Source organism: Agelaius tricolor, unplaced genomic scaffold (genome assembly GCF_023055355.1).
Source record: "Agelaius tricolor isolate 1412-34295 unplaced genomic scaffold, bAgeTri1.0.p SCAF_3, whole genome shotgun sequence".
In the NCBI taxonomy this organism is placed as follows: domain Eukaryota; kingdom Metazoa; phylum Chordata; class Aves; order Passeriformes; family Icteridae; genus Agelaius; species Agelaius tricolor.
In genome coordinates, this window is record NW_027269263.1 from 12,668,311 (window position 1) to 12,683,385 (window position 15,075).

Consider the following 15,075-nt stretch of genomic DNA (forward strand, 5'->3'; position numbering starts at 1 on the left):
ATTCCAGACACTTCAGTGTGGTAACGCAGAGTAGGCATATATATCTATATATATAAATCTATATATCTGCTCCTTACGTGGCAACATCACTTTGCCAATAAGTCTTTTTTCATAGCTGAGATCAGATTGTACTTAAACATTTTTCCCCAAACACGGAGGTCTTGTGAAAACTAGAGCTGCAATGCCCCTCCTATGCATCCTGTTTTCCTTATATCCTCGGTGGCCTCCTATGTCCAAATTCAGTCTAATAAAGCAAAGCATTTTTTTTTTTAGATTGGTAGCTTAGAAAGTTCTTCCCCTGTGGGCATTTGCAGCCTTTGACTTTGATTCTGGGAAAGGCTCTTGAGTTTGCACCAAGGCTACATTTCGTGTATGTAATCTTCAAAATTTAAATGATGCTATAACTCAATTTTGCTATATAAAACCAAACTGTGTCAGATACCAAAACACACTTAAGAATCTCCGAGGCCATTTGCGAGAAGCCTTCTGGAACTAAGTACTGCTAATTGATGGAAGGCTATTTTAAGTTTTAAGAAACAAAAGCTTCAGAGCACCTGGCTGAGCTTAAATGTGAAAAATGAACTCCATTATGATGCTTTTAACTTAGTGCATATTTTTGATCGTATTTATGCAGCACAGTAAGTGGTTTGTTTGTTTCCTTGCAACATTTCCCTGTATCTTTTGAGCAGTGGTCAACATTTTAGAGTGCTATTGGTGCTGTTATCAATGCTTTTCATTTGACGCTACAATTTAGCAGGACACAGATAATCTAAGGTAAAAGGAGAAATGCGTGGAAAGTAATCTCTAGCATTTGGCTACTTACTGAGTGCCCTGAAAAGGGGAAAACAAAGTTTGGCCATAAGCTGTAGATGCTTTTGAGGTGAAGGATAAACAAACAGCCTTATCCTCTGGAAGAGAGGGGTTTTTGGCTAGGTCAGAGCTTTCAGATGAAGCAAAACTATACTGGGTGGTAAGCTTTAGGTGACAAGCAGCAAGAAATCAAGCCTGGATAGGTCTCAGAAGAGATAATTAGGAAGTGGTCTAGCAGCCAAACAAGCTTTCTTTTCTTCTGTTTTTCTTAGAAGAAGGTACAATTCAATTTATTTGAATTTCAGCTCCAATATCTACACCTCTAGACAGGGATGATGCTATGCCTTATCAGTGTCTGAGACCGCCATTCACCACATAGCAGAAGGAGTTTAAAGAAATGGAGGAGAGATGGAATAGCAAGATACACTCACTTTCTACTGGGTGGGCTTTGAGAACCTGAGCTGCAGGCAAATATTGTACATTTATTTTTGCAATGGGTCCAGGAGCATATTCAGGCTGCATTAAAAGTCTCTCATGTTCAAGCCTCACCTCAGAATAGGGTTGTTTATGAAAAAGTTAATATTAAACAGAAGTGGTTTTTTGTTTTTTTTTTATAATTCTCTGAAAGAACAGGAATGCCCTATGAGGATCTAGGATTTCTCCTGTACTTACATTAGCAGTTCCACATAACGAACGTTTTTGTTCAGGGCTTCAATTTCTTTCATCTCTTGCTCAGTGAGGGAGAAGTCAAAGATCTAATGGAAGAGATGTTAAGAAAGAGTTAGCATTTCTTGTCATAATCAACCTTCATATGTTCCAGATTCCAGAAATACAATCCCTCCTTCTCCCTGTATCTCTCCCACAAACCCATGCTTACTTGCATTTGCAGGAGTCTCGAGGACATGAATAAGCCCAGTCACATTTGCCTACACCTTTTTTGCAAGAAGTGGAAGGTAGTCTGGCAATACTGAGACACCAGCTTTGAAAGCAATGTATTTCCAGGGGAAGTAGGGAGCAGTGTGAGTACTGAGTGCTGCAAGGGATGCAAGAACAAAATAATCTTATTTTTGGGTGGTAGTCAAACCAAATGTTTTCTGGTGGCGTGGTTGTGAACCTTTCTGTCACACTTGTGTGGAGCAACCCTTCTCTAGCAGAGCTGTCCCATACCTGAAGACAGGGCAGAACAATCAGTCCTTCCTCAGCTCTGCAGCCTTGGGCTGCTGACCTACTGAGTTACCTCATCTCGCTTGTCCTGCTCACTGCAGCAGCAACTGCTCTGGGACATACCACCAGCTGGAGCTTTAGCTGCTCCAGAGAGTTAAAAGACACCAAAATTTCCTTTATGCACTGTTATTGTCATACCTTGTTACCATTTGGTGGTGGGGACAAGAAGAAGCATCAAATGTGGCAAAGTTTGCCACTGGTCAAGCCTTACATATGTCTACAGAAAAAACGGGGAAATTACCTTCTGTAGGGGCTAAGCCAATGTAAGTGGATTTGTCCATGTACTACTGGGGTATGAATTTACCTGGAAATTCTCTCTGATGCGTTGTGGATTGAAACTTTTTGGGATCACCACCACCCCTCGCTGGACGTTGAAACGCAAAGCAATCTGTGCCGCAGTCTTGTTGTACTTCTTGCCAATGGCATTCAGCACAGGATCCTTCAGTAAAGGAGGGGAGGACACATTTACCCTGGAAAAAAAGTGGGGAAAAAAAGAACAAAAAACCTCCTCATCTTTAATGTCAAAACATAGGGGCATCTACTTGTTTGTGGACTGAACACTGCACCTTTTGACAAGTAGGGTGAAAGACAGGAGAAAAGCTTTGGCTCTTAGGTTGGCGCATTGTCAGAGGCAACTTCCTGTGTGATGTCCTAACGTTGACTTCGTTTCTCCTTCCTTACCTAAGCCCCACACGTTCCCCATTCCAAACACTTGCCTGCTGTTGGAGGAGACCTAAGACAACCTCCTATGCAGACACCTAGCATTCTTTGATGACAGCATGCAGCAGGAGTGTTGAAAGTTTACACTCACAACGGTAATATTTAGACACTGAGGTTCAAAACCACTTTAAAAAATGGGGCCAGAGGTATTTTGCACGGAGACCCAGCAGTGGAGAACTATGTTTCCCTGGATATTGTCCTTCTATTTGAAAGTAACATGGGGACTTACCATGATTCATCCCTTGAGGTTCCCAGTGGGCTGTACCCAACAATAACGATGTCATGTTGTCTGCAAAATTCTAGGAGTTTGGGTTGGGTGAAGTAGGGATGGCATTCTACCTGTAAGAGTAGCACAGAAAGGATGACTAATCAACAGGACCAGACACAGAGGCAGATATCCCAATATTTGTGAGAGCTACAAACCAGGTAATGCTTTCAGGAAAAGATAGATGTAAATTAAGGAATAGGGAGAAACACCATCTGTGGTTACTATTCTAATTGTACATTGCTAGGTGATTGATTTTTTTATTAATTATTCTTTTTTTTTGATGGACAGCAGATTAACATCTGCAACCATAATTTAGCTGCAGGGAACTTTTATTGTCCTGCAGTGGAAAGGTGGCAATAAGTGGGGATTATGGAGGTGAGGCAAGCTCACTAGACAAGTACACTGAGAAGAAAACCCATCTTATGTGGGTCAGCTCTCCATTTCTCTGCCTCTTGCATTCAGGATGACTAATCTGATGTTGTTTTTAGGGAAGTGTTGGCATAAACTGTCCCAGTTAGAAAAGTGGGGGGGGGGGGGGGGTATTCAAAAGGTGAGATTATGACCTTGTTGCGAGCTGTGCCCTCCCACGTTGCAAACCCTGTTCCCTCACAGGCATGGATATTCTGGCTGTGATCTCAGACTCTGGGAAATGGATGTCTCAAAGGTGACAGAGCAACCACTGTTTGCAGTGGTTGCTATCTGGCAAGTCTGAAGCACTTCTCTGCTTGCTGGCCAGCTGCCCTAAGCTGAGTTGAATCTTTTGCCTGGTTTTCCTTGACCCCAGGAAGCATCAGCAATGCTCAGTGCAGTCTTAGGGGCACGCCAGAAACAGCAATTGCATTTTGCACCCGCTGGGCATGTTAATACCAGGGAAGGGTGCTGGAATTTCCCATTCTCGCAGGCAGCCTTTCCCTCCAGCCAAGTACAGAAATGAAAGCTGTGGCCAGCCTACTTGCCCTGCCTCATGGCCATTCCAGCCCTCCAGGCCACGCGCTGGGAGTGGGAAGTTAGTCCCAGTTGGTCCCTGGCCTCATCTCTATTACTGCTAATGTGGATATTTGTGCCAGACGAGTCAGAAGGGCTTCCCAGAGATTTCTAGGAAATGCAGAGACCTGCCAAATGCGAGAGCCAAAGGTACTGGGCACTCAGATGGGTCGCTGCCACTTGTCACCTTCTCAGAGCCCTGCTGCTGTAATTTAACTCGGATGTGCCTGTCATCCTCATGGGATTGTTCCACTAGGGCCAGTCATGTAACAGGGTCTCCTTTAATTGAACGTTTCCTCCATCTATTACAACTGTCTTATAGGAAAAGTACAAGAGAGGCAAGTACAGGAAATTCAGGAGTTGCTTCTAATGGCTTTTACCCTTGAGAAACCTGGAGTGACTCAGGGTCTGTAGGTTGTGCTGGTGTTAACTAAGGTAGACATGGCTTCATTGAGTGCTGGTTAGCTCTGAATGGCTTTCTTGGGAATTTTTGGACTTGAAGTAAGGTACATGGCAGAAATCTAAGATCTGCTTTGACTCAGCATTCAATCTTGTTATGGAGCTTTGGCACAGAGGCACCGGTTTTATAGTCCCAGAGCAGAAACTGAGGAAAGCGATTGCTCCAGAGCCTTCAAATATTCATCTTTAGCCTAGATAGGAAGAGTAATATTTTCAGGATAGAAATGGAAGCATGGAGGGCAGCATCTGTGGCAGAGTACACATCACCTTTGTGTACATGGCGGCTTAGGCAGTGTGTTTGCATTCCCCAAAGGGCAGTGGCACCATAGCAGGCACTGCCTTTGGCTTGAAGTCATACCTGGTTGCTGACAGGTTTGTACTTAAGTCCTGGCTTGTTCATAATCATCTCCAGTTGCCTGCGGTTGAAATTGGATACTCCAATAGACTTTGCCAAGCCAGCATCTTTGCATGCCTCCAGAGCCTGCAAAGAAAGCAAAGACAAGAGGAATCCCACAGGCTGGCTTTTCTTGGAGCATGCATTTTAGAGAGAGGTGGAAGATAGACCATTATTGAGAACCTTTGCTGCAGCAGAGCTAACAGCTCTATTAGCATGAAGGCTGGTGTTGTCCAGACAAACCAAACTCTATTCCTGTGTCGACCTGCTTTCCAGACCAAGCCCTAATGTTTTTACCTCCTGTGAGGGTAGAAATTGTCTGGAGAGCAGGAAGATTTAACCTGAGATATGGATACTTAAGTGCCAGGCAACCCCTTTTAGAGAGTTTTGCTTACTTTGTACTGCTTTAGCAGTGCCTCAAAGCTGGAGAAGGCAAAGTGAACAAAACAGATTGCTTTCCTGATAAGTCAATTCACTCCTTTTGATTGTAAGACAGTTTTTCATATGAAGTCTTTATCCAGTGAAATCCCCTAAATATCTAGCAAGGCACATCACTAAACCTGCACAGAAAACTTCAGTACAATGTGAAGCAGAAAAAAAAATGTGGATGGGAGAGAGACATTCTAGATATTTTGTGCTTTAGACAAATCCTAGTAGCTGAGAAACTCTTATGAATACTGGACATGAATATATTCCCTGGTCTTCATTTGCTTCATCTGCTGGGTTGTTAAGGGGAAAGGGGGTCCTTTCCTGTAGTCTTCCCCTTCTCTGCCTGAAACTCTGCACACAAATAATTCAGTGACTGTTTGAGGCAGAGCAGACCCCACCGTGGAGCTGGATGCCCTTCCAGGTTTTGTTATTCTTTCTGTCTTACAGGAGCTGAAAGCAGGGAGGTAAGAGGCACTGTGTTTGATGACCTCTAGTTGGCCTCACATGCCTTCTATCACTCAGTGACAAGTCAGCAAATACAGTCATCTGAATTAATTTTTGCCAGCTAGCTTAATTTCACTGAGAGAGTGAAATTATCTGGATTGAGTTGAGCCATTTTAATTCAGATTAATGCTGCTATTTGCAGGCGCTCCCCACCACCTATTTTTCTGTTGGCTTATTAGCTGAAGAGAGTGGCCTGCTATAGAATAACCTTTACATTAAACACCAGCTCAAAGATAAAAATATAGCAGTGTGGGGTGAGCTATTGCTTTTAATATCTGAGCAACCATTCTGTGAAAAGAGGGGAATTAACTGCATCAGCCAAATTCAAATATAACAAAAACAGCTAACATGGAAGTCCTCCTTCCCTCTGAGACCCAGCCTGGATGGTTCAGCTGCCAAGGGAAAGTTCAGGACCCCTCTGGGCTCTCTCCCCCTTCAAAATTTCACTCAGAATTTCACCATTCTTCATCTTTATCTGCTGTACCTCAAGTAGAGCTAAACTGGGACATGACTATCCAGATCTGGACACTGCAAGCTGAAGTGGAGCACGTAGTAGCACCTCTTATCTCTCTTGGTGTGAACTGGATGTAATTAGTGATGCTATTTCATCAGGCCTGGTGCAGAGGGAGAGCTGAGAACTAAAGAGGTGTCCATGGCTTTGTGAGGCAGAAATGTGAGGAGATTACTAGTCTCATTTTCTCTCTCACCCAAGATCCTGAAGCCAAGTGACACTAGGCTTAGTGAGACATCTGCCTAAAGGGCTAGAGCACATCACAAACAAACTAGGGTGCAATATTTCAGGCAAATGCTACTTTCCTCCAAGTTTTTTTACCAGAAAAATCTTGTGTTCCCATCTGATAAGTAAATTTAGAAGTGAGTGAACTTGTTCTAATGGCAAGTGATGGCAAGGTCTTGGGCTTTGTTTTTGAGTAGGGGGGCGGTTTGGGTGGGGAGGTGTTCTTTTTTTTTTTTTAATAGTGTTTGCTTTTTTTATGGTGAGCTTTAGGGCAAAATCTGTTTTTTCCTGCAAATGAAAAAGATTTTATTTTTTTCAAGATGACCTAGTCTCTTCTGAAGGCACCAACTTTCTCTTTCTGTGAAGATCTGATAAAGGGGAAGGATTGGTAAAAACCTAATGATAAAAGCTTCAAGTAGTGAATGTAGAGTGCACTCTCTTAAAGAGGGAATGTGGATGTCTGATGTTTCAACAGTGTTTTGTTATAAAAATAATTAAATAACAGCAAAAAGAAACATGCCTAAAGAATACTTAAGGATAGAAGTAAAATTTATCCATGGAACTAGTAGAATTCAATCCATTTGCCCTGGCAATTTGCTTCAGTTATGTTTTTGAAAACCGCAAGTAAAAATGAGAATGAATATCTGTGGGTTTAAAGCATATATGGATGGATGTTGTGTTTGCTTACCTCCCAAGTGGCACATAAGTCTGTCTCATGGTAGATAAATTTTCCATTTTCATCTTTTGGGTAGAGTGCATCTCCAGGCTGAAAAGTAAAACCATACTGCTGTGCTTTAAAGAAAAAATTTTCAGTCCTTAGAGCAAAATCTTTTTCATGGACTCTGTTTCTACTAGTAAACAACAAAAAAAATTTGCCTAGTTTTCTGAAACACCCCAAGTTCAGCAGGTCATTCATGCTGGGCTTACCACATCCTCATCTGCTAGATCGTCCTTGGACACACTCCTGAGCTGTCACATGAGAGTACACTCAGGAGTTCCTGGATGGCCTTGTTTTTCAGCAAACTTTTGACCTTTATGTTATGGCATCCAGAAGACTCATCTCCTTCCAAAGGGCTGGGTTAGAGTACCAGCCTGTGTTCTCTTGTACTTCTTTCCTCTTCGTTTTGGCCCTTCCCTTGCCTCCTTCTTGCGTCCTAGGCACTTGGGAACTGGACTGAGCTGGTACTCTCCCCAACAGCTGGAGGGTCCAGGAGCTACTGGCAAGAATGGGCTATTGGCATAGCTAACCTTTTAGTGCATTATCCACCTTTCTTTAGGCACTAGAAACTCTTTCCTCCAATCTCTGTACTCTGTAGGATTCAGAGATGATTTATGAGCTGATATCTCACAAGCACAGCTTTCTCTTATTTGCTGGTTATTTCACGGCTGTTGCAGGCAATGCATTAACACCTCCCTCCCTTGTGTCTGATCACAATTTCACTTTTGTGTTTTGCTGGAGTTTGGTTTTTCTGTTTTCTGAGCAAAAACCCTTCACTGATGTTTGACATTTGATCTGACTTCAAACCGCTACATTTCAAAGGCCTGGGTACAAGATGTTGACGTGGTAACTCCTTGGGAACATGCAGCTGTGACTAATATGATCAGTAACTATCACCTCCCAATTCAGTTGGGTTCAAATCCAAGGCATTTAATGGGAAAAGTGAGCCTAAGGAAAACACAGAGTCAGGTTTCAGAGGGCCAAGGTCTCAGTTACAGGCATAAGCCTCTCTCCTCCAAATGTGCTGATTTTCCTCAGAGAATTCCACAAAGACAACTTGTTGCTTTTGTTGCTCTGTCTTGCTGGAAAAAGAGAATACCTTGACTAGAAGGAGGTAGATGGCTGTTGGGTACATTTTTTTTCTATTAGAAAGCCAAGTGAGGTGGAAAAACTTAATTTGCAAAACCACCCCATGGTATTTTGGAACAAACCATTCATCCCATGATACCCCAGCACACTTTCCAAGGACTGCAGGTTCAACATATCAAACAGTTGGACCTGTTTAATTTTAGTAAATGAGTCTGAATTCAGGACCTTTTTACTCTGCCCCACTTTTAATTCACTCACTTCTGTTTGACTTTTTTTTATAGTAGTCAATAGGCACCGATTATATCAGCTAATTTACCATCCTCCTATTTCCCTCTATCATTTGTGTTTTAAAAATGAACCAAGTCAGGATGAATGGTGCTTGAAGATTAACTTCTCTTGACTGAGATGTGGTGTGAACTACTGTGGATTTCTACAGTGATCAATTCCTCCTCCTACATGCAGAGAATTCTGCAAGGCGTTGAAGTGCAGTTGTCTCTGCTCAATAGTTTCCAGGCAAAACTCTCTCTGCCAAGCTATCTTTTTATGAAAGGAAATTTCTGAATGGAAGAACTGCCTGCAGATGGATAAAGTGCTGAGAGAAAGACAGTGTTTTGATGGTGACAGGGTGGTGACAAGGTCTTTCAGAAGCTGGTCACGTGTTTTAGCTCTGGGTTCTCATGAACTACACCGCACCAGTGATCCTAGAAATGCTGATGTCTTCTCTTGCAGTTCTCTTGGAGATAGCTTTGTGTTTTACACTGGATAAAGGGTATGCTTCATGCTGCTGCATGAGCACTGAAATTAATGTGGCAACACTGTACAGTCACTGCCATTGTGTGGGATCACACCTTATCATGTCATGTCCCAAGTCTGGAGGCACTCCAAATGATACCAGACACCTTACTTCCTAGTTTAAAACGCAGTAACTATTAACCACTGAGAGGAAAAGTCCTGCTCCCATTATAATTTTATCACCAACACACATGCAGGAAGACAATTCTGCACATCCCCTTGCTTTCATAAAATGGTCTTTGACAAGCAGGCTTTCTCAAGAAAGCAATTTTAACAACCTGTGAATGCCTGTCCTATAAACAGAAGGGCAACAGGAAGTCAAATAGTGATGCCAATGGTCTGTTTTGAGTTATTCTTTTAAAATTGCAAGATACTTAGATGAGACTTGTTCAGTGTAACACTAAAATATCTGCTTTCCTATCAGATGACAGAATCATTAGTTTGGGAGAGATTTGCAGATCATTTAGTGCACAAGTTGATGCTTACTGATGAATCAGTCATCTGAGAAGAGTCCCCCAAAAACCTGCTGGTTTTTCACCCCTAAAATACCTGTAGGGTATGAGCTCCCCAAACAGAGAGAAGGCCCATGGTGGCCTGGAAGAGACCTGTTTCTGCTGGTTACTCCCTTGCTAGGGTGGAGGGGCTGAGCAACACTGCAGGGGGCTAAAGGCAGGAAGGACAAAAGTCCTGAATGGGGAATCTATGTGGGGAAAAAATACAGGGAGGTATAGGCTAATGTTGGTAGGTCAGTGAATAATTGCACCCCACGTGGTGGCTATTCATGAGCTCTTGAAACGCAGAGGGGCTTTGCTGAGTGGTGCCCTCTGAAACCATAGTCCTCTTGCTCTGCCTGAAAGCCCTGTGACAAATTGCTGCCTGGGCTCTGCAGGGGCATGTTTCTTACTGTTTTCAGGGTGGTGCTGTAAGTTCTGTCTTAAGTACATCACTGCTTACAACCAGAGACTGCTTTTGCTAAACTTTTGGGGAGGAAAGCACCAATGCTTGCAGACTAGGGTGGAGTAGAAGTTTCTTAGAGTTACACCTGCATGCTCCTCATCAAAGGCAAGCATCACAGGCAGGATGGGTGTATTTGTGAGAGAGAGAGAGCAAAGAAAGGAAACCTGTCACCACTGCAAAAGGATGGGTTTTTTTCATTTTGTATTTGACATAGAAAAGTGTATATTTTTCAGGAAGAAAGTGACTTATTTTTTTCTCTCCTTTCATGAGAAACATGAATGAATCTCTAGGTCTGCTACTCCTTTAACTACTCAAGATTGTTGATACAAGCCTCAGGGAGTCAGATGTATATTACTTTAAAGCCAGCTGTCTATATCTTTATATTGTGAGACAATGACCTTCACTATGTGGGAGAATGAACTAGTAAAGAATACAAACACAAGAAAAGGGAAACAGGAAATTGCTAGTGGTGGGAAATTTTCAGAAATGTACCCAAAAAGATTCCATACGTGTGACTGTATAAATAAAATTTTAATATCAGAGTCTGGTTACTCCTGTACAGGTCTTAATAGGATATGGCCTCCTCAGGGGGAGAAAAAGGACTGCAAGTGTAATGTGATAGCCTCATTGGTAAATTGCTTCCTATCTGATAGTTCTTGTAATTTGGAGTCTGCAGCAAAATATTACTTTAATAATCAGAGATCTACCTTTCTTGCAAAAAGAGGCCAGTTTAGAGCTCAAACCTTGTTCAGAAGCAATTAACCAGCTAATTGCCTGACCCTATTCTCTCTCAGAAGAAAGATTTAATTAGTTCAAAACCACTTAAATGTTTTGAATATAATTCTCTTCATTTCATTTGCCTTTGTATCATGTACTTGTAGAGGAAAATTGTAAAGCAAGGTACAAACAGCTGTGAAAGCAGAAAGTTTGTGGACTTGCAAGAGGGAGGCATGCAACTGTGATGTGAGCCCTGTGCATTCAAAGGTTTTGCCTACAAGTTGCCCAGAGCCAGCAGGATGATGGAATATCAGACTCTACGCTGGCATTTAAGAATGAGAGATGGACAACCCATGTTTGGCACCACCTGTGATCTAGTGAAGCTGAGTGCTGCAGTTACAGAGATTAAGATCATAACCACAATTTTCCCAGCAGCTTTAATTTAGCACAGAATAAGGAAACCAAACTTGGTGACTTTTTACCTTTCCCTCTCCCTCTCTGAACTTTGCCCCTGGCCTGTTGCTGCTTTGTATGAGCTCTTTCCTCAAGTGGCTCTCTCCCCATGGCTCAGAGGGGATTCAGACACATGTACTGCCCAGCTGTGCAATTTTTCAGAGTGGGAACTGCTCGACCACAGCTGGAAGACCTGTCCTTCCAGCAGAAACACTCCAAGCAACGTCTCCCCTGGCCTGTTCTCACACTATCTGACAAGTGCCTCTCTTTGGGTAGGCAGTGCACAGAAATACATGTATGCAGTATATATCAAAATGTATATGTTATCTGCTCAAAATGCTATTGACAACCTAGGCTGGAAGCTGCAAGGAATATACTAGATGGAGGTCTTGGTTCAAGTTGAGTTCATGCACTTTTTCCAAGCAATTTTTCTTTTTACCTTGAAAGCCATTGGCAGCTCAATAATGTAGAGGTCAACATAGTCCAGCTGCAGGATCTTCAGGGTCTTCTCCAGCGTGGGACGCACCAGCTCCGGGGGGTGGCAGGTATTCCACAGCTGGGGAGGCAAGCACAGGCTTTCTTTGGGTGCCAGGAGGAACAGAGAGCCAGCTGAAGACCCCCAGCACACACTCCCTCCCTCTTGTCCTTCTGACAGAGCCCACTATGCAGAGTGCAAAGACATCGTGGTCTCCATCTCTGCAAGGCAGAAGTGAGTGCCTTACCTTGCCTTCTGGCAGAGGTTAAGACAGGAGTTCTTGCCCAGGACTGATGAAGTGTTGACCCAGTAAAGCCATTACGTATTTTTTTATTACAAAACAGGTTATTCGGAGCTGAGTATGTTACAAACTCTTGCTCAATGAACTTAGATTCCTTTTGTTTTCCAAGCATATGCTTTCACTGAAAAACTTTGTTCCCACAAGGAATCTGTGGTCAGTTTTATGCTTGAAGGCAGAAGCTCGGATCATGTGAGTTAGCTATTGAGCGGCCAAGCATCCAGCACTAAGAGAATCTTCTGGTTTTTCTCCTGTGGCTGGGGAGCCTGAGAGACTGCCTGACCTAGGCAAGTTTTCTCTTATTCCCCAGTCCTCAAGGGAAAATGTGTTTCTGTTTAGTCACTGTAGTGCAGGTGTGAGTAGTTAAAGCAAAGTCTTTGGTACCTCTTTAATGCAAACTGCTTCCTTTCAGGGTTATGCCCCGAGGTTGCTATGGAGTGTGCTCAGCTGGTGAGTGTTCAGCACTATCTCTAACTGAACTGTGCTGATGCAAGTCTCTTGCAAGGATAAAACCATAGCATGGTAATTAGTAACCAAGAGCTCTTTGTAAACTGATTGAGTTTTGTCGATTTTAACTGCAGCAGAATTAACACACAATAGAAGGTTTTAAGTACCATTTGAATGCACACAATAAGCTGGGCTATTTTCTTTTCTTTTTTTTTTCAACTTACAAAACTAACGTGTGGAGTCACATTTAGGTTTTTGTCACTTTTGCTGGTTGGAAAAACCTGCTGTTTGCTGGTATGGTCATTGTCTAGTCAGTTCTGCCTCCAAAGCTGACAGCCACTGCATGCAGAGGTATAGAATAAATTTGTTCTACAGACAAAAAACTTGAATTGTGATTTATGGGAGAAGAGGTTGGCTATAGGTGTTAAAGAGCATATCCTGTGTAAGTTTTAAGTTATTTTAGACACTTGTTTTTTTTTTTTAAACTATGTTATAGTTATTCCCGTGGAAAACAATCTGCTCAGTTCTGCCCACAGAAGCAAGGACATGTTAAGCTGTACTGAGAGCAGGACATCTGACCCTGCCCTAAGGTGACAAACCAAAACACCTGGAAATTCATACTAGGTCTTTCTCAGCTGTATGCTGCAAGATGTGAAGAGTTTCTGAGCAGCAGACAGTGGTAAGAGGCTAAGGTGTACTACAGTAAGGGACCAAGGTCCTGTTCTCAAGAGTTTAAGTTGTTCCACTGGATTTACTGAAAACCTCTGGTCTATGTGTTTTTTAAGCATTTTACCTGCAAAATGAACTTAACTTATATGTAAGTAAGGAAATGACTTTGTAGACCCTTCATGTCCAGGTTGTTACTGTGTTTTAGAAATTTGGTGACCTGTGATATATTGCCTAGAAGTAGTTTTTCTGAGTGCCCTTTCGAGCCCAGTTCTATTGAGCTCAGTATTTGCCAGTGAATATACTTCCCTCTAAAAACTGCAGAGGTTCTGAAGAACCAGCCTTTAAAAACAGCTGTACTATGTTTAAAAACATTTGTACTATGTCAATACATCGATGCCATGGAAACTTGAGAGTTTTATAACTGTTCTCATGATTTGTACAAGTTATTGTATTATCTACCTAAGTAGAACCCATGTTTGAGCAGTCAAAGCTGCCAGCTGGCTTTGGCATTTTAGGACACCACATTTCCTGGAAATGTTACTTCTAGTTTAATGAAAGAAATATCCTGGGATGAAAGAGGAGACCAAAAAGGTCTTGCTATATAAGCCAAGTGAGATGTTGGCAGTTGATATAAAACCTCTAAAATTTCTGGATGCTGAGCTGCTCTGCCTGATCAGGCAGCCAGCAGCGAGAGCCAAGTGCAAGTGCTGATGATTTCAACTGGCAGATGCAGCGCGATCACACCAGGTCACTGTTCCAGCAACGCTGCCACTCAGCAGGGCTGCTCTCGCCAGTCCCTGCTGATGGATCAGCCTTCCATCTGCAGCATCTTTGCTTCAGGAAAGATCTGCACGAGGGGCTTGAGTCTGAAGGCTCTTGGGAATTCCCAGTGCTTCTGATGTCAGTAAGGAAGAAAACATAACTAACTTCTGTAGTGCCTGGTGCTTCCAAGAATGGTCTGTGTATCTACCATAGAAGATGCAACAGTTCATATCAATCAGTTACTGATCAATGCCCAAAGTATCTACTGGGTTGAGATTTGCCTGTAGTTTGTAAGCTATCGAAGTTTGTGAGGTGCATTAAATTAAAGATACATAAGGCAAGGGAGATCCCCTCCCACTCCTTCTGGGAAGTTCAGAGCTGCTGTGAGACCTTTGAGTGAAACCTGTGAAAAGCCTTGATTGTGATGGATTGAATTAGTTGCAGAGTATTTTCCATTTCTGTCTTTAAACTCTTTTAAAGGTCATAGAAATGTTATAGTAGACTATCACCCTGAGCAGCTGACGTTTTGTCAAGCACAAACAGCACACAACTGTAAGAGAAATCCATGTGTGTGTCATGTCACAGACACACAGCAGGCTGGGAGCACAGGCATTGGCTGTTGTGGTACCGTGTGTTGCAGTCCTGTGGCTTGCAGGAGCTGCAGTTTTCCAAATGACTCAGTGTTTAAGTAGTGATTATCGACTAGGAAAATCATCTGGTGATGAGATCAGACAACTGAATACAGAAAGGCTTAATGAATAAAGGAAGTTTGGAAATTTTACCAGGAGATCTGCTTTCATAGAGCCTAAAGGTTGATATGGGCAAATAAACTGCAGGGGAAGCAGTTGAGAAAGTTAAAATACTCAGAATTGTTAGGACATCTGGTTCTAACCTTTTGGCACAACTTGGTGGTTTTGATTTGTAATATTACTGATAATTTGCAGTAATGAAACTATAAAACTGTTGAAACCAAATATTTTCACTAATCCAAATCAACATATTTGGCATATAAGAGACTGAGAAATTCCCTTGATAAAGGCAGAGAATTTGAGAATGTGAGGCTTTCCTCAGAATGGCAAGGTTGTTATCAGTAGAACCAAGCAGGAAACTTGGAAAAGAGGTGCATATTTTACAGATTGGAACTTGCTGTGCTTGGAAATTGGTCTATAG

At 42.5% G+C, this 15,075-nt stretch overlaps 1 protein-coding gene across 1 annotated transcript in view; it reads right to left on the bottom strand.

The window, feature by feature from the left end:
- AKR1D1 (aldo-keto reductase family 1 member D1) overlaps positions 1–15,075 on the bottom strand; it is a 34,729-nt gene that overhangs the window by 1,999 nt on the left and 17,655 nt on the right. Inside the window, exons 3-8 of the mRNA XM_071422510.1 lie at positions 11,694–11,810; positions 7,217–7,294; positions 4,824–4,946; positions 2,984–3,093; positions 2,339–2,504; positions 1,483–1,565 (exon numbers count right to left, since the gene is read on the bottom strand). Of these exons, the coding sequence (XP_071278611.1) occupies positions 1,483–1,565; positions 2,339–2,504; positions 2,984–3,093; positions 4,824–4,946; positions 7,217–7,294; positions 11,694–11,810 (677 nt within the window). The remainder of the gene's footprint in view (positions 1–1,482; positions 1,566–2,338; positions 2,505–2,983; positions 3,094–4,823; positions 4,947–7,216; positions 7,295–11,693; positions 11,811–15,075) is intronic.